The sequence below is a fragment of the Schistocerca americana genome, chromosome 2 (assembly GCF_021461395.2).
Source record: "Schistocerca americana isolate TAMUIC-IGC-003095 chromosome 2, iqSchAmer2.1, whole genome shotgun sequence".
Lineage (NCBI taxonomy): Eukaryota > Metazoa > Arthropoda > Insecta > Orthoptera > Acrididae > Schistocerca > Schistocerca americana.
In genome coordinates this window covers 586353960-586377728 of record NC_060120.1, presented here as the reverse complement: position 1 = coordinate 586377728, position 23769 = coordinate 586353960, and the positions used below count along the sequence as shown (strand labels likewise).

General features: G+C 42.1%; 1 protein-coding gene across 3 annotated transcripts in view; it reads right to left on the bottom strand.

Moving 5' to 3' along the window:
• Nucleotides 1-3816: 3816 nt before the first annotated feature.
• The window catches only part of LOC124594790 (phosphomannomutase), a 35625-nt gene continuing 15672 nt past the window's right edge, over nt 3817-23769 (bottom strand). For all 3 annotated transcript variants that reach the window (XM_047133205.1, XM_047133207.1, XM_047133206.1), the window contains exons 5-6: nt 16719-16986; nt 3817-4253 (exon numbers count right to left, since the gene is read on the bottom strand). In XM_047133205.1, coding sequence (XP_046989161.1) covers nt 4030-4253; nt 16719-16986 — 492 coding nt within the window. In that variant the 3' untranslated portion in view covers nt 3817-4029. The remainder of the gene's footprint in view (nt 4254-16718; nt 16987-23769) is intronic.

Genomic DNA, 23769 nt, shown 5'->3' with positions numbered 1-23769 from the left:
ATTCTCGGGTTTCAAGCCGCACCAAGTGGTTTACTGCCCACGAGCTTTTGGCAGAGATCTCCTCTACCACTGTCAAGTGGATGACTGTTGTGTGGTTGTCACTGCCGTGCCTATATAGCTGCACCATCGCTCGTGATTTCACTGATGCTTGGACCCACACGACGTCACGAGCGACGGCACTGCTAATATAAGCACGGCAATGACAACCACGTGACAGTCATCCACTTGACAATGGCAGAGGAGATTTCTGCCGAAAGCTCGTAGGCAGTAAACCACTTGAAGCGGCTTGAAACCCGAGAATGTTTTATTAACGGATATTGCCGCGAAAGCATGCATTCATACATAAGGGAAATGTACCATGGAAGTGTGAGTTGTGTGAAAGTGGGAGGAGAGAGATCAGCTTTGATTGAACAGAAGAATGGCTTGAGACAGGGAAGTGCACTTTAACCATTACTCTTCATTGTAGTGATGGATGATATAATGATTACAGTAGCGCAAGTAATTGGTGAAGGCAAGATGAAAGCTATGGTGTTTGCAGATGATCTGATGATTTTGGGAATAAGGATGGGGAAGTACAAGAGCAGTTGGACGTATGGGAACGAACAGTACAAGAATATGTTATGAAACTCAGTATCAGTAAGAGTAAGATGATTAATAGAACAAAAATGAAGGAGATAGGAACAAGTGGAATAACAAATGGTGGGGAACGATTGAGGAGAGTGATGAGTTTCAAGTACCCAGGAAGCCTGATACAGTAAGATGGAAAAAACAACAGAGGAATAAACGAGTGGGGCAGAAAAGCAGAAGCATTTTGGAAGAGGGTCAGAAGCCTGATACGGAACAAGGATGTGCCCCAAATCAGTAAAAGATTTTATACTGGTCATATTATGTCCCGATCATGACATACGCATCCGAAACCTGGCTTATGAAAGGAAGAGAGAAAAATAAAGTACAAGCTAGTGAGGTGAAATTCTTGAGGAACAGTATTGGAGTGACAAAGATAGACAGGTTTATGAAGGTGGAACCATTAGAGGAGGTGATAGAAAAATCAAGGATGAGATGGTATGGGCATGTTAAGTGAATGGAGGAGAAGAGGGTACCAAGGAGGATACACGAGATGAAACTGGAAGGAAAGAGACCAAGGCAAAGAGGGAAAGATGGTGACAAGACAGAAGACGATGGAGAGGCTTATGTACCAAACAGATCTGGCCAGAGGCTTGAAACTGTCAAAGATGATGATCAGAAGACTTGATCTAATGTACTGAGAGTAATTAGCAATCAATATAGTTTAGATCTGATACAAGAAATCATTCTTGTGTCTCGATAGCCAGAAAATGATTTGATATTTTGGAGTTGATAGCATTGTTTTGTTAGAGTGATTAGTGACCAGTAGATAAGGAGCTCATTTACAGACGCACAACTGCAAATAGAACAATCATGGGGGTAGAAATTTACCTTGTCTTTTTCTGGCATTCACCTTGATTGATTTGGGGACACCATGCAAAACATGCTGTAGAATAACCAGACACATTTGAATGCTGTTGCTCCTGAATGTGGAGTCAAATTGTATGGAGTATCTTTTTATTATCTTCTTTTCCACGTGGTGAAGTATTCATCAGAGTTATGAATTTAAACTGTAGCAGTTGCCTGATGCATTGCATCTGAACTAAACAGTGAATCGCAAAACACAAAAAGGAATCTATAATGAGTGTTTCACAGAATTTAGGCTAACTGCATTGCTAACAATTTTAGTTCATTAGGCTAACTGCATTGCTAACAATTTTAGTTCATCAGATGTCTTTTAATTCAACTATACATTACACAATGAAATTGTGGCATTGATAAATATTGTATTAAATGGAAGATGATAAGAATGCCTTTCAAATAGCTTGATACTTTGTAAAAAAAATATTTTGATATTTTTAATGAGGGAAACATTCTTCCACAAATAAGAAATAAACAGATGAATACAGGTATGAGGTGTGTTTTTTAAGTAAGGTCCATTTGACCATAAGTATGCAACGATAGGTTATTTCAAAAAAAGTAAATTTATTTTTAGAAAGTACATACTTCACCCTATTTTTCGACATAGTTGCCAAGTTTGTTCAAACATGTATCATACCTCTCAACAAATTTTAAAATACCCTCTTCATAAAAACTTGCTGCCTGCTCCAATAACCATGAGTTCACTGCCTTTTTCACGTCGTCATCATCATTGTAACAGTTGCCACTGTGCTGTTGTTTGAGGTGGAGAAACAGATGGTAATCGCTCGGCGCAAGATCAGGACTGTAGGGTGGGACAATTCCCTTTGTCAGCATGCCATGTCTTTTGTTTTGAATCGCTCTGCATAGCTTTCTCAGGGTTTGGCAGTATGCTTCAGCATTGATAGTGGTTCCTCATTGCATGAAGTTGACCAACAAAACACTGATGCCATGATTTTGTGCTGGGACAGAGTCTGTTTGGCCTTCACCTTTACAGGCGAGTGTATGTGTCTCCATTCCATGCTCTGTTGCTTCGAAACCCATGTTTCGTCTCCAGTTACAATCTGACTCAAGAAGCAGTCACCTTCTTTGTGATAATGAGTCAAGAACTTCATCACACACCCAAATCTTTGGTTTTTGTGGTCCTCCGTTAGGAGTTTCGGGAGACAATGCGAGCACAGTTTCCTAAACTTTAGGTGTTCAGAAACAATGTTGTAAAGCACTGATCTCAATACATCAGGAAATTCGTTTGAGATATCTGTTATTGTGAAGCACCTGTTCTCACGAATCCTCACTTCAACTGATGCCACCAAATCGTTTGTAGTCAAAGAAGGGCGACCGGAGCGGACCTCATCATGGATGTAGTCACGGCCATCATGGAATTCTTGTACCCACTTACACACTTTGCTTTCACTCGTAACAGTATCATCATACACTTCGCAAATTTGTTGATGAATTTCTGCAGCAGGCAGGTTCCTAGCTGACAAAAACTGTATCACTGAGCGAACCTCAATCCCTGTGGGCAAGTTGATAGTCTTAAACATTTTGAAAGCACAGAACAGAACCGTACAGGCTAGCTACAGAGCTTGGGGGGGGGGGAAAAAAAAGGTTCAAATGGCTCTGAGCACTATGGGACTTAACATCTGAGGTCACCAGTCCCGTAGAACTTAGGACTACTTAAACCTAACTAACCTAAGGATATCACACACATCCATGCCCGAGGCAGGATTCGAACTGCGACCATAGCAGTCGCGCGGTTCCAGACTGAAGCGCCTAGAACCGCTCGGCCACACCGGCCGGCCTACAGAGCTGAAACTGAGCACAGTTGTTCCTGAGGCATGCCGGTACATGATAGGCCAACTACCATAGTAAAAACCAACCAGAGCATACCTTTTGTCCTGCACACAGTTGTCACATTGCTCTGCTCACTCACCTACACTTGAAAATTCAGTGTATAGACACAATTGCTGCAATTTGTCCTTATATGCTTTGCTGCTCACGTAGGATGTTTCTTTTATGGAATGCATGAAGCTAGTGGCAAAATTGATTAGGATAATGATAAGAGTATTAGAATTCTGAAAAGTGAGCTCAATACTATACAGTAATACAAAATGAATAAACATACTCAGTACGGAACCACACAGCTGTTGTAACTGAAGCCATATTACAGTTGCACATAATGGCAAGATGGTGACATCCCCTTCCATGATCAACTGTAAATCACATTGTTATTCTGATACCGATATATGCTCCGGAACAAGATAGCTCTTATGATGCTCATTATTATAACATTTTTTTATTCAAGAAATAAGTGAAATAGAAATGGACACAGCATTTCATTACCATTAAGTACATTTTGTGTCATTTATTGAATTAAAATGACATACACATATATTAAATAATTTTTAATTTGTTTGGCGTACTGGTGTCCAAAATATTTAAAGTTTTTTGCAGACAAATATAAGCCAATACACGAGTTCAAAGTGGTAACTATAACATTCCCAAAACAAGTATCACAGATAAGAGGATTCCTAAATAAGCCTATTACTATGTTAAAGCAAACAGCTCCTCCAACTGCTTTTTTGTATCTTGAGGTGACTTCACTGAATGACCAATAGTCCTTTCATCACTAAATATTTCATAATCATTTCCTCCTTTGTACGTTTTATCACCAAAGAAATGAATTTCTTTGAAATTGTCTTTCATGATGTGTTGTAAACAGTAAGTCTTGTCCCAACCTTCTGGAAAAACATCAAAGCTGATCTGACCACCTAAAACACATACATATGTATAAGATTATATATATCAGGAATATCAACAATGTAGTAAAAGACAGATTGCCAGTTACCGTAAAGAAGGCTTGTCAAGTTGCTGACAGGCACTGTTATCAGACAATGTGAATGGTGTGTGTGTGTGTTTATATGTCTGCTTGTGTCTGTATGTGTGGATGGATATGTGCGTGTGTGCGAGTGAATACCTGTCCTTTTTTCCCCCTAAGGTAAGTCTTTCCGCTCCCGGGATTGGAATGACTCCTTACCCTCTCCCTTAAAACCCACTTCCTTTCGTCTTCCCCTCTCCTTCCCTCTTTCCTGATGAGGCAACAGTTTGTTGCGAAAGCTTGAATTTTGTGTGTATGTTTGTGTTCGTTTGTGTGTCTGTCGACCTGCCAGCACTTTCATTTGGTAAGTCACATCATCTTTGTTTATATGATACACACCACTACCCTTCACCCAACTACGACTTCCCCTCCATTTCACCATCTCCCTCTATCCCCTTCCTCTGCATGTATATCCCCTGGAAAGCATCCTGATACAACCCGCATAATGCATCTGTCATGCAAGACAACATAGACGTAAGGTCTTACCAACCATTTTCACATCCACTCCCATTCCCGATGGAGGTACGTGGTTCTTACACCCCACACTCTCTCTCTCTCTCTCTCTCTCTCTCTCTCTCTCTCTCTCTCTCTCTCATATACTGTGTTCTGCACCAAAACATACAGGAATGGGAGCACAAAATTTTTTTAAAGTCCCCACAGCACAGCATTGCTTCAGCACAGGGATGCGTCAACTCAAGCTAGCCGAAAGCCATAAACATTTTGACACGGTTAGTCGGTCACCAAGAAAGTGACAGTGACGCTTCTGTCTATGAATGTGAGTGGGCTCAGTAATACTGAGCAGCACTAGGTAGGATGCAACAATGCCTATAAGGGATCTGACAGAGCTGTTATGGTACTGTAACAAACCCGTTAAGCAAATGTGGCAGAACTAGAGACCGCTGACCATTTATAATAAACTGGACCGATTCAGTCATATCACACAGAAAAGCCTCTCTTCTGTTCACTATAAATACACCTACACTAACTTAGAGGCAGTTGATCAGTAGGTTCAATGTCGACCATACTGTTCGCACTCGATTCTCTGATTATAGTAATTATAGTATTGTAACATCTTGTGTAAGATTGTTCCACTATTATCACACTGTGCCAGTCATACTCTTGCTGTGTGGTGAAATGACAGCAGTTCCATAACCACAGATAACTGATGCGAGTCCAGGTTTGAAACTGCCGTTGATGGGTAGTCCATGGGTCCATCACTACCATTCCAGTTCACAGCATGAGCTACTCTGATACTTTGGAATTGGATAAACCAGTGGGCCGGGATCAGCAGACAACATGACATGAGACATCCCAGCACCAAATGCCGCAGCCCATCTGATGGGACTACACAGGCAGTGATCAGAGAGGGATGGAGCACTCTCAAGGTAGTGTATGAATTAATCACACATGCACTGCAATCATGCCTCCTTTTCAACAGATATGCCACATAGGACGCACATACAGATTGGTGTGTGGGCAACTTGCCAGACCACAAGTTGCCAATCTATGCTGTGAGCTGACACAGCGACCTCTGGGCAACCTGGCGTCTGCAATTGATGACAGCAGGTTTCTCTATGGCCTACGCAGCAATGGTCCATGCTGAGGCCAAAGCTATGAGATGTATACTGAACAATAAATTGAGTAATAACTAATCTTTTTTTTTTTATTTACATCAAATGAGACCTGACAAGTCCTAAACTGACAAATTAGTAACAGTTTCCAGCCTGGGAGTGGGCAACTCCTAAAACATATGTATATGATATAGTTAACTGGTTATAAAATTTTACATGTAGAGTGTTCTGAAACACACACATTAAAAAAAAATGTTTTAACTATATGAAGAAAGTTCAGTTGACTACTATGGCTTCATTTTACTGTTGACCTCAAAGCAAAACCTTGCTCTCCTTTCATACCCACACTCCAAATTTCTCTGCAGTGATTACATGTTTTATTATTTTCTAAGCCTGACCTATGTGACATACATGACGCCCATTATCCAAAAAGTTTTTCCCATTCGAGACCTATGAAACCAACAGACATTATTCATAGAGGTCTTCTAAGTGAAAACTACTCCGAACACTCATGAAACTCGGTTAGAAACATAAGTTAATCCTTTAATCTCCATATTAATTAATTTATGTATGGATGGAGAGCACATAAATCTTTGTAGAAGTTAGTTTTCTGTCCCTTGGTGCAATATGTTTGAACTTTTTAGAAAGTAATTGTTAGCTATGGGGAAGAACAGGTAATATACAATATGTGCAAGAACCAAGAGGGAACAATGAGAATGAGCAATTAAGAATGAAGTGCTTAGATTAGAAAGGGAGTAAAACAGGAACACAGCCTTTCTCCCTGGTTGTTCAATCTGAACATCACAGAAACAATGATGGAAATAAAATGAAAAGTTCAGGAGTGAAAAAAGAATTTAGGGTGAAAGAATATCAATGAAAATACATGCTGATGATACTGGTTGTCCTCATTTTAAGTGGGAAAGATGTACAGGACCTGTTGAACGGAATGAACAGTTTACTGAGAACATAATATGTATTGATAGTAAACTGAAGAAAGACGAGAGTAATGAGGAATAGCAGGAATGTGATTAGTGATAAATTTGACAACAAAATTAAGAACCATGAAGTAGATGAAGTGAAGGAGTTCTGCTACCTTCGAAGCAATATAACACGATGGGTGAAGCAAGGAGGACATAAAAAAAACTGACTAACAATGACAAAGATGGCATTCATGGCCAGAATAAGTCTACTAGTATCAAGTAACTGCCCTAATTTGAGGAAGAAATTTTTGAGAATGTGTGGTTGGAGCATAGCACCTTGTATGGAAGTGAATCGTGGACTGTCGGAAAACCAGAGAAGAGGAGAATCTAGTGCTGCAGAAGCTTGTTGAAAATTAGGTGGACTGATAAGTAAACAGGAGATTCTCTGCAGACTCAGATAGGAATGGAATATGTGGAAAACACTGTCACAAAGAAGGGACAGGATGACAAGATGTGTGTGCAGGCATCAGGGAATGGTAGAGGGACCCTGTAGAGGGTGAAAACTGTAGTGGAACACCGGTGTTGGAATATATCCAAGAAATAAATAATTACTTTGGATGTACACTGAAGGGCCACAGAAATTGGTACACCTGCCTAATATTTTGCAGGACCCCCACAAGCATGCAGAGGTGCCACATCATGACGTGACATGGACTTGACTAATGTCTGAAGTAGTGCTGGAGGGAATTGATACCATAAATCCATAAGAGTACAAGGGAGTGGAGATCTCTTCTGAACAGCGCATTGCAAAAGCATCCCAGATATGCTCAATAATGTTTGTGTCTGCAGAATTTGATGGCCAGCAGAAGTGTTTTAACCTCAGAAGAGTGTTCCTGGAGCCACTCAGTAGCAATTCTAGACGTTTTGGGTGTCGCATTGTCCTGCTGGAATTGCCCATGTCCATCAGACATGAATGGATGCAGGTGATCAGGCAGGATGCTTACATATGTATCACCTGGCAGAGTCATATCTAGACATATCAGGGGTCACACATCACTCCAACTGCACATGCCCCATATCATTATGGAGCCTCCACCAACTTGAACAAATCCCTGCTGACATGCAGGGTCCATGGATTCATGAGGTTGTCTTCATACCCGTACACATCCATCTGCTCTATACAATTTGAAACAAGACTCGTTTGACCAGGCATCATTTTTCCAGTCATCAACAGTACAATGTTGTCTTCATACCCGTACACATCCATCTGCCTTGTACAATTTGAAACAAGACTCGTTTGACCAGGCATCATTTTTCCAGTCATCAACAGTACAATGTCGGTGTTGACGGGCCCAGGCGAGTCATAAAGTTTTGTGTCTGTGCAGTCATCAAGGGTACACAAGAGGGCTGTCAGCTCTGAAAGCCCATATCAATGATGTTTCATTGAATGGTTTGCATGCTGACACTTATTGATGGCCCAGCACTGAAATCTGCTGCAATTTGCAGAAGGGTTGGACTTCTGTCACACTGAATGATTCTCTTCAGCTGCCATCGGTCCCGTTCTTGCATGATCTTTTTCTAGTCGCAACGATGTTGGAGATTTGATGTTTTACCACATTCTTGGTATTCATGGTGTACATGTGAAATGGTTGTATGGGAAAGTCCCACTTCATTGCTATCTTGGAGATGCTGTGTCCCATAGATCGTGCGCTGACTATAACATCATGTTCAAACTCACTTAAATCTTGATAACGTGCCACTGTAGCAGTAGTAACCCATCTAAAAACTGGGCCAGACACTTGTTGTCTTCAATAGGCTTTGCCGGCTGGAATGGCATATTCTGCCTGTTTACATATCTCTGAATTTGAATACGCTTGCCTAGAACAGTTTCTTTGGTGCTTCAGTGTAAGTGCCACTATGACACGAAGAGGTGGGCTGTTGTTGTTGGAAAATGAGCTGGATGGCATCAAACCAGTGCAAAGACTGATGACCCAAAAAAAGATACCTTCTGAGCTTCATTAAATACTACAGGAGCTACAATAGTTCTCAGAGGCAGACTCCATTTTATTGTCTGTAGTGCTGGGTTCTGCAGCTGCTTGAATGTGTAGAAAGTAGGTCATAGAAATTTAAAATTGCATTTAGAAACTTAACAGACTACTCAGATCATCGTTTATGCTGTTTCTTTTGCTGTCACAAATCAATGTATGGAAGTGAAACATGGACGATAAATAGTTTGGACAAGAAGAAAATAGAAGCTTTCGAAATGTGGTGCTACAGAAGAATGCTGAAGATTAGATGGGTAGATCACATAACTAATGAGGAAGTATTGAATAGGATTGGGGAGAAGAGAAGTTTGTGGCACAACTTGACCAGAAGAAGGGATCGATTGGTAGGACATGTTCTGAGGCATCAAGGGATCACCAATTTAGTATTGGAGGGCAGCGTGGAGGGTAAAAATCGTAGAGGGAGACCAAGAGATGAATACACTAAGCAGATTCAGAAGGATGTAGGTTGCAGTAGGTACTGGGAGATGAAAAAGCTTGCACAGGATAGAGTAGCATGGAGAGCTGCATCAAACCAGTCTCAGGACGGAAGACCACAACAACAACAATCAAACAACTGCCATAATTTTATACCTTTCTTTTAATTTAAATTTTCTCACTACTGAAGTGTGGTTCCGCTGACTTTGTCTTCAGGTCTATTTTTATCCCAGTGACAACTTGACATGGATTTGTTTCCTCACAGTAAAACTGATTTCTGTGGTCACTGTTGCCATGAATAACTTTAACTGTTCTGACAGGTGTTGTGATAGTGGCTGGCTGACAGTCACTGAATGGAGATGTGGAATGAAAATGCTATTCTGCTGATAGAAATGTGCATGTTCTGTGACACATGCATAAATATGCCACTGCTTGGGTGGAGTTCATGGAAGAAGCTGGCATTTTACCCCAGCCTTAAATCCTGAAGTGAAAAGTAGGATGATTCACTGTTAATATGATGCAAAACTAACTGCTTTATTCACAAATAAAGATAAATAGTGTACAATGATTGTCTTTTGTTTCAGATAGAGAAAAGCGTAAGATTGGTTGGTTGGTTTAAAAGAGGGGGGAAGGGACCAAACTGCTAGGTCTCGGTCCTTTGTTCCAATTAAAATAGCTCCACAACGGTGGGAGTAAAATGATCGAAACATACAAAACACAGCTGGAAGAAAGGAGAATACCACAAGAATGACAGAAGGGTAACAAACACCAAAATGGACAAAATCGGACAAGAAAACCACAGAGAGACGCGAGAAACATGTAGAAGAGATCAAAACAAGAGAGCAGATTACCATGGCTGGCCGACCGTAAGAATAAAAAGGAGAAGCCAGCCACTATGAAGGATGGCGACGGTAGCACCGGTCGATAGCTTGTAGGCTGCTCACGGAGTCAGTACACAGCCATCTGGCAAGCAATGCTGTTCAATATGTCCTCCATGAACATACGCAAAGCCTACATGACCAGCAGCCATCAGTGCAGACCACTTCATGGCCCTGGTACATGTTGAGAATCGAGAGGAAGTGATAACGAAGAGCTGCAGGGTTGACGGAATCCGTAGGGCCATGTGAAAGGTCCAGAAGAATCTGCGACCTAGGTGTGCACCATGGAGGTGTACATGAATGGACCTCGAGTAGAGGTGGTAATGGGAAGGACTCCAGTAGACAGAAGGGACCGGACACGAACCGCAATCGTAAGCCCCGACCTGGGCTGCCAATTCGGGAGATGAACTGCCGTGGTTGGGAAAAGGATATGGTAATTCGGATATGCAGGAGAACTATGAACATGTGCAACATAACTGGCGAGCAGTTGTGCACACCTAACCTTCAATGGAGGGACTCTGGCCTCCACCATGACACTAGTCACTGGACTCATTCTAAAAGCTCCTGTCGATAGGCGAACGCCACCATGGTGCACTGGGTTGAGTAAACGCAATGCTGAGGGCGCCGCAAAACCATAAACCAGACTCCCATAGTCAAGGGGGGATCGAACAAGAGCTTTGTAGAGCTGCAGCAGTGTGGAGCGATCTGCACCGCAGTTGGTGTTGGTCAGACAGCGGAGGGCACTGAGGTGCTGCCAGCACTTCCGCTTCAGCTGATGAAGGTGAGGTAGTCAAGTCAATTGGGCATTGAAAAGCAGTCCTAAGAATCGATATGTCTCTGCTAGAGTGAGTGGATTGTCATTAAGGTAAAGTTATGGTTCTGAATGAACGGTGTGATGCAGACAGAAATGTATGACACATGACTTTGCGGCTGAAAACTGGAGACCGGGGGCTAGAGCCCATGACTGCACCTTGTGAATAGCTCCCTGTAGCCGACGCTCAGCAACACCAGTGCTGGAGGAGCAGTACGAAATGTAGAAGTCATCCGCATACAGAGATGGTGAGATTGAGAGCCCTACAGCTGCTGCTAGACCGTTAATATCCACAAAAAATAGTGAGACGCTCAATATGGAGCCCTGTAGAACGCCATTCTCCTGAATACAGGGGGGGAACAATGGAAGGCATCGACTTGGACACAGAAAGTACAGAGTGACAGGAAGTTTTGGATAAAAATCGGGAGCGGGCCCCGGATACCCCAATACAATGTGGCAAGGATACAATGTCGATAGGTCATGTCATATGCTTTACGTAAGTCAAAAAGGACGGCAACCAGATGTTGACGTCTGTAAAAGGCTGTTCACATGGCAGACTCAAGGGACACAAGATTATCAGTGGTAGAGCGACCCTGGCGGAAGCTGCCCTGGCATGGAACCAGTATGCCATGTGACTCCAGGACCAACCCAACCGCTGAGACACCATACGTTCCAACTGCTTGCAAAGAACATTGGTGAGGCTGATGGGCCAGTAGCCATCCACATCAAGCGGGTTTTGACCGGGTTTGAGCACTGGAATGATGGTGCTCTCATGCCTTTGCGAAGGAAAGATGCCATTGGACCAGATCCGGTTGAAGATGAGGAGATGTCGCTTGTAGTCAGATGAGAGATGTTTAATCATCTGACTGTGGATCTGGTCTGGCCCAGGAGCTGTGTCGGGGCAATGTGCAAGGGTGCTGAGGAGCACCCACTCTGTAAATGGGGCATTATAGGGTTCACTGCGGTGTGTAGTGAAGGAGAGGACTTTCCTTTCCATCCGCTGTTCGAGGGTGCGAAAGGCTGGGGGGTGGTTCTGCGATGCAGAGGCTCAAGCATAGTACTCAGCAATCGTGTTTGCTTCGGCAGATAACACGCCATTGATGTTAATGCCAGGGACACCTGTTGAGCTCTGGTACCCCAAAAGACGTCTGATCTTCGCCCAGGCTTGGGAAGGTGACGTATGGCATCCAATGGTCGACACATACCTCTCCCAACACTCCTGTTTCCACTGTTTTATAAGCTGGTAAACGCGGGCACGGAGCTGCTTAAAGGCTATTAGGGGCACTAGGGAAGGGTGCTGCTTATGACACTGTAGAGCTCACCAACGCTCTTTAATTGCCTCAGTGACTTCCGGCAACCAACAAGGGACTGTCTTTCACTGGGGGCATCCTAAAGAGCGAGGGATCATGTTTTCTGCTGCAGAAACGATTGTTGTAGTGACCTGCTCAACAACAACATCAATGGCACCATGTGGGGGAGATTCAGTGGTGACACAGAGGTGAAGGCTTTCCAGTCTGCCTTGTTTAAAGCCCATCTGGTTAGGCATCCATGGGAGTGATAGGAAGATGGGGAAGTGGTCACTACCACACAGGTCATTCTGTGCTCTCCAGTGGATAGATGGGAGAGGGCCAGGATTGCAAACTGAGAGATCAATGGCTGAATATGTGCCATGTACCACACTGAAATGTGTGGGAGCACCTGTAAATTTTCGACCTCCCTACCTCGGCCAGTAAGCATGGTGGCACCCTACAAGGGGTTATGTTTGTTAAAATCTCCCAAAAGTGGGAAAGGTTTAGGGAGTTGATCAATCAGTGCAGCCAGTTCGTTCAGGGGTACTGCACCATCTAGAGGAAGATATACACTGCAGAGAGTTATTTCCTACGTTGTCCTTATTCCGACAGCCACAGATTCAAGAGAGTTTGAAGGGGCACAGGTTCACTACACACTGAGTTCAGGACATAGACGCAAACTCCACCTGACACTACTATAGTCACTACTGTTCCTGTAACATCCCTTATAGCCACAGAGGGCATGGGTCCACTTTGCCGGGAACCTGACTTCCTGGAGGGCAATGCAGAAAGCAGGCGTAAAGCTTAACAGCTGCCATAGTTCAGCCAGGTGGTGGAAAAAACCACCGCAATTCCACTGGAGGATTACGCGATCATGAGGCTGGGAAGGCATGAAACACTCAATGAGGCAGTCTACGCCTCAGGGTCACCTGCTGCCACCAGATGAGTACCTGTGTTATTGACAGCCACTGTGTCTGAGGCCCCAGCAAGATCTAGGTCCTCAGCGGATGCCAGAATTTCCACCTCATCCTCAGACACAGAGCTTGTAGGTAGTGGTGGTGTGGGTGCCACCGTAGTGCCTTGGTTCTTGGGGGTCTTTTTCTTTTTAGGTTTCTCTCGCTGCTCCTTAGGTTTGTCTGGCTGGAAGGGCTTCACAGATTCAGTCTCAGGGACTGAGGAGGACCATGAAGCCCTACGACCAGCTAACTGTGGTTGCTTCTGCCACTGGCGGGTGTCAGCTTTGCCACTGGTAGGAACCTGGGAAGGGAGTGACCCAAAGGACCCCTTCCTGGTGAGAGGAGCCAAAGAAGATTTATGCTTCTTTGGCTGAGAAGTGGGGTCTGACGTCCCTGATGGTTGGGGGGGGGGGGGGGGGGGGGGGTGTTGCTCCTGAAACAGGATGAGCAGGAGCAACAGGGAGGGAAGTGCTCCCCACCATCAAGGGGCAGGGGCAGGTGGAGTCTGACAGTTCTGAGAGCCAACTGTACATGGCGGAACAGAAGACAGTAGAACTGTTGCCATAGTGGCGGCACAGGTTGACGTCATATGCACAGGATGTAGCCTCTCATATCTTCTCTTAGCCTCAGTGTAGGTCAGTCAGTCCAGGGTCTCGTATTCCATTATTTTCTTTCTTTCTGGAGAATCCTGCAGTCGGGCGAGCAAGGTGAATGGTGATCTCCGCAGTTGAGACAGATGGGAGGCGGGGCACATGGAGTATTGGGATGTAAAGGACGTCCACAATCCTGACAGGTGATGCTGGAAGTACAGCGGAAAGACATATGACTGTACTTCCAGTGCTTAAAACACCACATTGGGGGAGGGATATATGGCTTTATGTCACAGCGGCAGACTATCACCTTGACCTTCTAAGGTAATGTGTCACCCTTGAAGGATAAGATGAAGGCACCATGATTATCCCTTGGACCCCAGCGGGCACTCTGGATGAAATGGACACCTCGCTGCTCTAAACTGGCATGCAGTTCATCATCAGAGTGCAAAAGAAGGACCCTGTGAAATATGATACCCTGGACCATATTTAAGCTCTTATGGGGTGTGATAGAAACAGAAATATCCCCCAGCTTGTCACAGGTGAGTAGTGCCCATGACTGGGCAGAGGATGCTGTTTTGATCAAGACCAACCCTGATCACATTTTGGACAAACCCTCCACCACCCATAACTTGTCCTCTAAATGCTCCACAAAAAACTGATGTTTCATTGACAAGGAAGATTCCCCATCAACTCTCCTACATATGAGATGCCGGGCTGAATAAGCTTCGCTGCCATCCTTAGCCTGGCGTTCCTTCCATGGTGTGGCTAGGTGGGGGAGGGAGGGGGGGGGGATGGAGAGAGGGGAATGATTTGGAGTCTCATTTCTTAGCACTGAAGTTAGACCTTGACCGCTTAGAGACTGCTGGTGTTTGACCACCAGCAAGAGATGACATTCTACACTTCATGGCATGTCATCTGCCCTGATGCCACCCACTCCAACCAGGGGCTCTCCCCAAGGGCGCCACAAAGCCGCAACTAAGGCCACCTGGCAGGATGGCCATTGCCGGGAGTCGCGATGCCCCAGGGTGACGGGCATCTACTCCTCGGCATACGTGGGGAGTTAACAGCGCAGACATCAGCAGAACGATCCCTGTGTGGTCAGGGGGCTATAACCAAGATGGTACATGGCAGCCCCACCACAACGGACTGTCTACCATGCTGGATATCAGGCGCAAAGTCAATTATTGTCGACAGTGCAGAAAGCAATACTGCACAGAGGATGGACAAAAACGCACCCAATAGGGTGACCTCACTCAACAGCTGGAGAATGAGCAGAAGCGCAGATCCACGTCAACGAAGGATGGGAGACGTCTCAGCGCATGAGGGACACTATGCACCATGTAAGGCGCCCTTCCCCAATTGGCTTGCTCTTCGGGAAAATTTTGAAAAATGGAGGTCAAACCCTACAGGGGACCATCACATAAAGGCTGAAACGTGAGACACTCCTTTTAGTCCCCTCTTATGATAGGCAGGAATACCTCCGGCCTATTCTAACCCAAGGACCTGCAGGGGGAGCTTAAGATTATCAGTGATAAAACTAAATAGAAATTCACTACAGTGTGTTATGAGCAATGTTTTAATAGCACTATATCAACAGCTTGCTGTTACAAAAGTTGTATATATAATCTAGAGTTAGAAGACACTGCAAACGGGGGCACTCTTTGTTACCGATAAAACTTCATCCTTTCATGGCATTCTACTAAGTGAATCATTATCTTTTAAAAAAACAAAAGTGTTACGTTGTAGAATTCAGTAAGCAGCATATTACCTAGCCTGATGAATGCAGATGTATGAGAAAGAATACTTCCACACATAATAGGGGCCTTAACAACTTTACCCATTAAGGGCTAAGTATGGAAAGCAGGCACATGACTTAGAAACTACGAATCTCTAATAAAGTTATAAATAGTGAACTGAGAAACAGTGATTAGAGACTTGATTGCTTGGAAAAAAAAAAAAAAAAAAAAAAAAAAAAATCATGTTTTGGAAAGAGTTGAATCCAATTATGAATTCATTTACTACTGAGCATTACTTTCTGCAAACAACTTAAGACACATAATTGTAGCTCCACTCATTTTCGTTTTCATCCCAGTTCTCCATCCCCAATTGGCCCCTTAAATGGTCTTGCTGCAGTGGTAACACCGATTCCCGTCAGATCACCGAAGTTAAACACTGTCAGGCTGGGCTGCTGTTGGCAAGTGGGATGCACTCAACCCTTGTTAGAAAAATTGAGGAGCTACTTGATCAAGAAGTAGCGGCTCCAGTCTCGTAAACTGGCATATGGCCGGGAGAGTGGGTGCTGTCTACGTACCCCTCCATATCTGCATCAAGTGATGCCTGTGGGCTGAGGATGAAACAGCGGCCGCTTGGTACTGTTGGGCCTTCACGGCCTGTTTGGGAACAAATTTTTTTTATTTGACTCGTGAAAAGGACAATTGAGAAACTTTTCTCACTGGTGAAAATACTTGGTTTATAGTAAACATAAGAAAAAAGTGGTAAGAAAGAGACAGTTTTTTGTATGCAATTTTTAGGGTCATGCACTTGAATTTATTATATCCTGCAACATTCAGACTCATCAGATAGGAAATTAGTTATACACTGCAATAACCTACATTACATAAGTTGCTATGCTAGATTCTAAAATTTTTGTCATCAAGTGAAGTTTTGGCTGATTAGACTAACAGTATTGTTACACATCTACATGCCCACTTAGCTAGCTGAGTATTTATTGATTACTCAGACTTCTGAAACTAAAAGATGAATATAATACGATAATATTTTCTCATATTTCTGAAAGTAGTGCATCCAGATTGATGTAACTCTAGAATGTATATAAACAGCAGCATTTACGGAAACTCACCAATGGAATAGACCAGTCCCAAGTCAGGAAACTGCTTTCTTAGTACTGAAATAAATTTTTCACGTATTTTATGCTCTTTATCATACTCAAAAAACTGCTCTCGCTCCTTCTGACTGCAGCTTCTTCCCACAGGACTGACATTGATCATACCATTGCGAAATTCAATAAATGTACCTCGTTTGACAGGTAATTTTATATCTGCCATGTATCGCAGGGCAAAGTTGATAAAGGTTTGTAGTTTTTCTTCACCCATATGCTGTTGAATGCTCTGGAAAAAAAAAAGGATAAGTGGTATCACTCAAGTACACAATTTATTAAACTTGGTGCTGTATCACTGAAATATAGTTTACATATCTGACAAAGTTTCTTTAGAATGAATCTTTCTTCATTCAGTAAAATGCACAAACTGTTATCAAATTTTCTGACAGACTAACATTGTGTGCTGAAACCCATCCTTACTTCTGCGGGTTGAAGAAGTAATTCTGGAAACAATCCTTAGGCTGCAGCTAAGCCATTATCCACTGTATCCTTCTGCTCAGTGGTGGTAGTCCAAAATTTCATTCTGGTGAACCTCTATCAAGTTTGGAAGGTAAGAGTGTTACTGGTGGACTGTACAGGTGAGGTATATGTGTAAGTAACTAAGGAGGTAACTGAAAAAGGCAAGGGCCCAGGTTAGGATTCCAGTGCAGTATGTAGTTTATTTCACCCTTTTTCTGATTTGTCCCTAGTGCAGCAACAGTTATTGCACAGCAAAGCAAACTGAAGCCCTGGCATGGTGGAAGTACTGCCATGTTTACACCCAACAGAAGTGAAGGGGAGGAAATAATGGCATAGATTTCTTACAACTGGAGCGCTGTCAAATGCTACGTTCTATATGACAATGACCTGCATACCCCAAAAATTTAATATTCGCCGGTGCTCTTGTTCATCAGTACTCTTCCCATATTTTGACAACAATTATTCATATTGTAATACGCATGAATCCACATTTTCCCAGAATTAAAAAAAAAAAAAGACTGCTTTAATCTGATGTATCATTTTTTCATAAAAAATGTAAAGTAGTATTTTTTTTAACTATGTCATATTGTTTGTACATGACAACTCATTCATTCTGGCACCTTTTAACACCAAATTCCACAGATCAAATAATTTTTCTCAGCATTTCCTTCCTGTCTTTGGTGTCCACTTCCATGTGACAAAAGCTGTGAATTTTTTAGAAATTTGGTATAAATTTTTACTGTTCATATCGCAGTAATTGCTGTGAAGCATTGGATATGCATGCATATTGTCAGTGGGGTATTTGGTGTGTGCACTTTGCTAACCATTTTCTCCCACTATAATTTGTACATATTTGATTTACTCAACTTTAACAAATGATTCCATGCTCTGATACTTTTTCCATCGCCACTGTCACTCCATCCTCCCTCTCATTGTCTGTAAATTTAATGACTTTAACAGCAGGTCATCATGGCTGCCCAAAAAGGCATCTTCTGTGATTGCTTTTTGTGCTAGAACTGCAAGGTAACAATGAGTACTAGTTGAAACTGAATATAGCTGTGCTTAATCATGTGGTCAAGCTTGTTCCCTCTACAACCAGAACTATGGTTCGCTTTGCCAATCAGGCTTCATCGCCATTTTCCACATGTTTAAAGGAATTAATACTTGTCTGTAAATAGACTATATTTGCAATAAATATTTTATTATTATATATGCTCAGGATACAAAATATTTTGAAATGAGTCTTGACTCTAAATATAACACCTTAATCATAACACATGTATCTTGATTCATGGTGTATCTTTCCTTTAGGACACAAAACATTTTACTGCGGCAAATTTCTTCATCGAACAACATATGTGCACTAGTTCTACTTCAAACATCATCAAGAGTGATCTCTCAGCATTTCTTGGTGTGACTGGTTAATGGTGTGCTTTTTGGATGTTCAGCAGTGTTGTTGATTCTCATTTTTACCAAGTGACTCAGTTATCATTTTAAAATGCTGCGAGTTGATGATGATGATGAATCATGGGATTCCATTAACTATGAGCAAAAGTTTTTTATAACAGTAATCATTGGTAAATAATATCAGGATACATACAGGTAATGCTCACTTTGATCATGTGTGACAGCAATAGGCTGTTGCATGACAAAAAGTCTGAAATTCCTGCAAAATAACTAATTACTTGAAAAAGAAAGAGAAGATAACTGAACAAGGACACTGCTATATAAACTAAAAAGAAGTTAATGACAGATTTGTTGTGTCCTTGCCACTGGACGCAACCAAAGCTGACACGTTGAAACAGACTGGTGCCTCGGCCAGTGCTTTGAAGTTCACCTACAACCAAAAGTGCAGCCCAAACAGCAACCTCCACACTGCTGGCAATGAGCTGGACTTTCAAGTGGCCAGAGGTAGCAACAGACAGTAATGTTTGGCACTGGCATATGACAGCTCTAGTACAGAGTTTCAGGGTTGCTGTTCATAGCTACAGTTCATAGTGGAGATCAGGCTGCGAGACAGTCTACAAGTGGAGTCGCCTATAGCCTTCGCATAGGGAGAAGTGTTTACTACAGTGATTGACAGTGTGGTGCCCAGGAAGGACATAGTCTTGTTGACATTGTATTCAGGCCACTGCTTAGTTGCCATCTGTCCACAAGCACATCCAATGAGTCGCTGTACAACTTTAGTTAAGTACCACGGCACAATAAAGTGTTTATTTGTGTCACTAATTTGTTGCACTATCATAGTTCCTCAATTGGCATCGGAGCATCTAAATCAATATGACATGTGCGAGCTGTCCCACCCAAATGACATGTACATATCAAGATTAATTTAGTCTAAGGCTTCTGAAAAAAATCGTTGTGACTTTTTTCCTGGCAAAGCATTACACTTCTCTCCACCACACTTCGAGACAGATATTTAAAAACTCTGTATTAATTAGTGGATCTACCGTAGTTAACACATACAAATAGTGCCCACACCACCAGGTGATACTTTTTGGCAGTCTGCCTCTTGCAGTAGTGTGTTGTTCAGTCAGCCAACACTGAACCTGGCTGTAGTGACACTGTAAAGGAATTATGGCAGCAATCATACTTATTTTGTATACTAGAGAAAATATTTCTGTTTACTTAACAGCTTAGTACAACTACAGTTAAATATTTCTAGTTCATTTCAATACAAACTGAAATATTAATCTTGTAACTAAACCTACAACACAATTTTTCTGTGCTTAAATTTTGGTAATTAGACCACTTAAAAACTCTTGTTTTTACCGATATGATTCCTTCACATATTGCAATGGAAGTTCCTCACCTTTCCTCCCCCTCCTCCCAATAATACTGTTACATTACTCAGAGCAGTCCGTTGCTCTCCAATCTAAATTGCATCATTGTCACTTAAATACACTCTTAAATCTTGTTTATCTTAGCTCTGTCAGATTCTTTCAAAGGGTCTGCTGCTAGCTTTTAATGTCTATGGACCTGGCACCGCATAAGGTATTCACTGTCTCTGCATTATAGCTACACTCTGTCAGCAAATACAGTAATTGTCACTCTGTCATATCAGAGTTCACAGATCTGGCTTTGTCTCACGTTGTCCATATTAGAAACAAAAAAACTTTAGAATCTTAACTGCACACTGGCATATACTTGCTACTCATTTCCAGAGAAAAATGAAGAGAGATATACTGTTGTGTATGTTAGGGCAACATACAACCTGACACCTCTCTCAATGTATACATTGACTCAGTGCATAATCACATAAGTTTTACTTTGAAACGGAAGGAAATCAAAGTAGACCGAAGCCAAATTGACTTTGCAAGGTAACTCAGTGTTCATATTTCCCCAGTTTGTGGAGTTTTCACATAATGATGATATGTTCAAGGAATTACAAAATTAGGAAGGCCATGTGCAACATCATCTGGACATGCCTAACATAAATTCTATGATTATATAAAGACATGGAGTGCTGCATTACTCTGCAATCTTTGAGCCAGAAGGTACTTTGTATGTTGAGAGACACTGAAGTTTCTCCTCACTTAATTCATACATGGCTTGGTAAACAGTGACTGCTTTTATGTTGGTGAGTACGTAACAACTCTAATCATATCTTGATAATTCTTGAAGAGGTGGTAAGTATGGGATTCTAGATGTTCTAAGATTTCTTACTGCAAATCATTTCTTTTATGAGGATGTGGTGAAAAGTAATGCCTCTAAATTTTTTATGTGAAAACTCTTGAAGCTTTTTAAATAAAACAAACTTCATTAACATTCTATATCTTTCTTCTTCTATCAACAGTCACCCCGGTGATGAACACATTTCTCCAAATAAGAGACCAGTTGTTGATGCAGTCACTGCACATCTGCTTGCACCGCTTCATCACTATCAAAGTGAAGTCCTCGAAGATATTCTTTAAGTTCTGGAAATAGATAAAATTGGATGGGGCCAAGTTGGGACTTTATGGTGAATGATCAATGACAGTGAACACAAGACATTGAACTGTTATAGATGTTGCAGTGCTCATGTGTAGTCTGGCACTGTCATACTGAAGAAGAGGGTGCTCCATGCGTGGAAAAATTCTTCCAATTCACATGCTTTCAGTTTTTTTCAAGGCCTCACAGTACACTGACATAATTACATTACACACCGCCATGCTACACACTACAATTTGGAGCCCCCTAGAACAGAGGGTTGCAACTTCTGTCGATTGAGTGTATTGATATGTAATACCTTAACCAGTATTGAGAACAGAATAAAAAATTTGGAGGCATTACTTTTTCAGTATGTCCTTGTAGTTGTCAAAGCAGATTGCTGCAAATTAAGAAACATTTTTCTTTAGGTATACAAGTCTTTTAAGACAGAATTACATAATATGATGACAATAATCATAACTGATTTCAGCCAGTTCATTTTCAGATTCTACGGATTATAGGGGGTCTTTGGTGAACTGTGCGTTGTTGTTCACTAAGTGCCCCTAAAACATATATATAATATCTGAAGATGGGCAACACATGGCTAAAACTAGTTATGACTGATGCTACATTATGTGATTATATCTAAAATAAAAATAAGTGTGTAATTATTCAGGTCATGTTCTTCTTCGAGTGTTTGCTATTTACGGCATATGACCATTTTTATAACACATTTACACATCTACACAAGTCTGCTAAATAGGTGAACATCTGCATTACCATTTATTTCAATTTTTTTTTTGTCACTGACCATGATGCTCTGTTACGCCTGCACTATACAGCTGTTTATAATCATACTCTGTCACATAATTTTTGTAGTTTTCCAAGAACTTAACCCATTTCTGCCTACTGTGACATGTGAGATTACAATTAAAGTTAAACTTTCAAACCACTGTAGAAGTAACACCACTGGTCAGAATGACATCAACGGAATATTATCGGAGAAGGGGGAAAATAGCAATAGATGGCACTCTAACCATCATAATTTAATAGTGGATTACTACAAATGACAAATAAATTATACAACAATGCCTAAGATGTATGTTTGACATTAAACAAACTGTACTACTCAGTGTACATGAGTGTACAGGTGTGACACTGTTAGTGACACAAGCCCATCCACATTGGAAGGGCAAAATCGGCTTTTAATTGTCCTGAGGCCAAAAACCACATACAAAGCATCAATCAAAATCAAATTGGATTATTAATTTCTATGTGACTGGTGCAAAACATGTTCAATATGCTGTCCACCATTTTCTGCAACAAGCTGAAATCGAGAAACAGCATGTTCCACAACTGATTGAAGTGTTTCTGGGGTCACGTTCAGAATGTGTTGCGCAATGTGTGCCTTCAATGCAACTAAGTTTGCAATTGGAACACTGAACACAACATCTTTCACACAGTCTCATAGCCAGAAGTCACACGGATTAAGATCAGGTGATCAGGATGGCCACGCTGTTGGGAAATGGTGGCTGAAAATTCTATAATTCCCAAAATGGCATTTCAGCAGCTGCTCAACTGGATTTGCAATATGCGGAGGTGCATCATCTTGCATAAAAGTGATCCCATCCACACTGTTGGAGAGCTGGAATGGCGTGGCTGCACAAAAGACACTCATAGGGCTTACCAGTGACGGTACAGGTAACAGGACCAGAAGCACCTGTCTCTTCAAAAAAATATGCCCTATGGGAATGATGCCATAAACCCGCACCAAACAGTGACCTTTTCACGATGAAGTGGTACTGGTTGATTTGCGTGTGGATTTTCCGTTGCCATATTCGACAATTCTGTGTATTGACATATCTGGTCAGATGGAAGTGGGCTTTGCCTGTCCACAAAATCTTTCACGACCAATCATTGTCCACTTCCATGTGAGCAAGAAATTCTAAAGCAAAGGTCTCTCTTGCTGGCAGATCAACACAGGAAGCAACTTGTGCGCATGGGTAATTTTGAAGGGATAGCAAAGAAGGATATTTTGTAGGATTTGCACACCGTGCTCAAGGGTATGTCCAATGTTTGGGCAATTCTCTGTGCACTACACATTTGCACACCACCACTTGTCTCCTCCTGCATTGCTGTGGCCACTCCCACTGATGTCAAATCAATTTATTTCCTTCCTCTACCAGGTTGCACATCAAAATAACCCGTCTTTTTGAATTTCTGAATCATTTATCGAGACCCACGGCAGTTATCGGACCAATGCCTTTTTTCAAACCTTTCAGTGTCCTGTACTTCTGCAGAATGATGTGTATATAGGCGTCATTATTGTAATACAGCTTTACAAGCAGAGCACGGTCCTGCACTGAGACAGTCATGGCGAACATAACAGACATGAAAGTGGGAAAAAGTCATGAACCCGGCACGTTTATACCAACTTCTATGGGTCGTGCGCATAGCGGGTGTTTTCATTTATGTATTCTGACACATATAGTACAATCTGTTGATCAATTTTTACACTTTTTTCTTCTTCTGCCATATGTTTTCCTGCATATCCAATAATATTCCATTGCAATTGGATGTCATTCTGACCAGTGGTGTTATTTCTACAGCGTTTTGAAAGTTTAACTTTAATTATAATCACTCT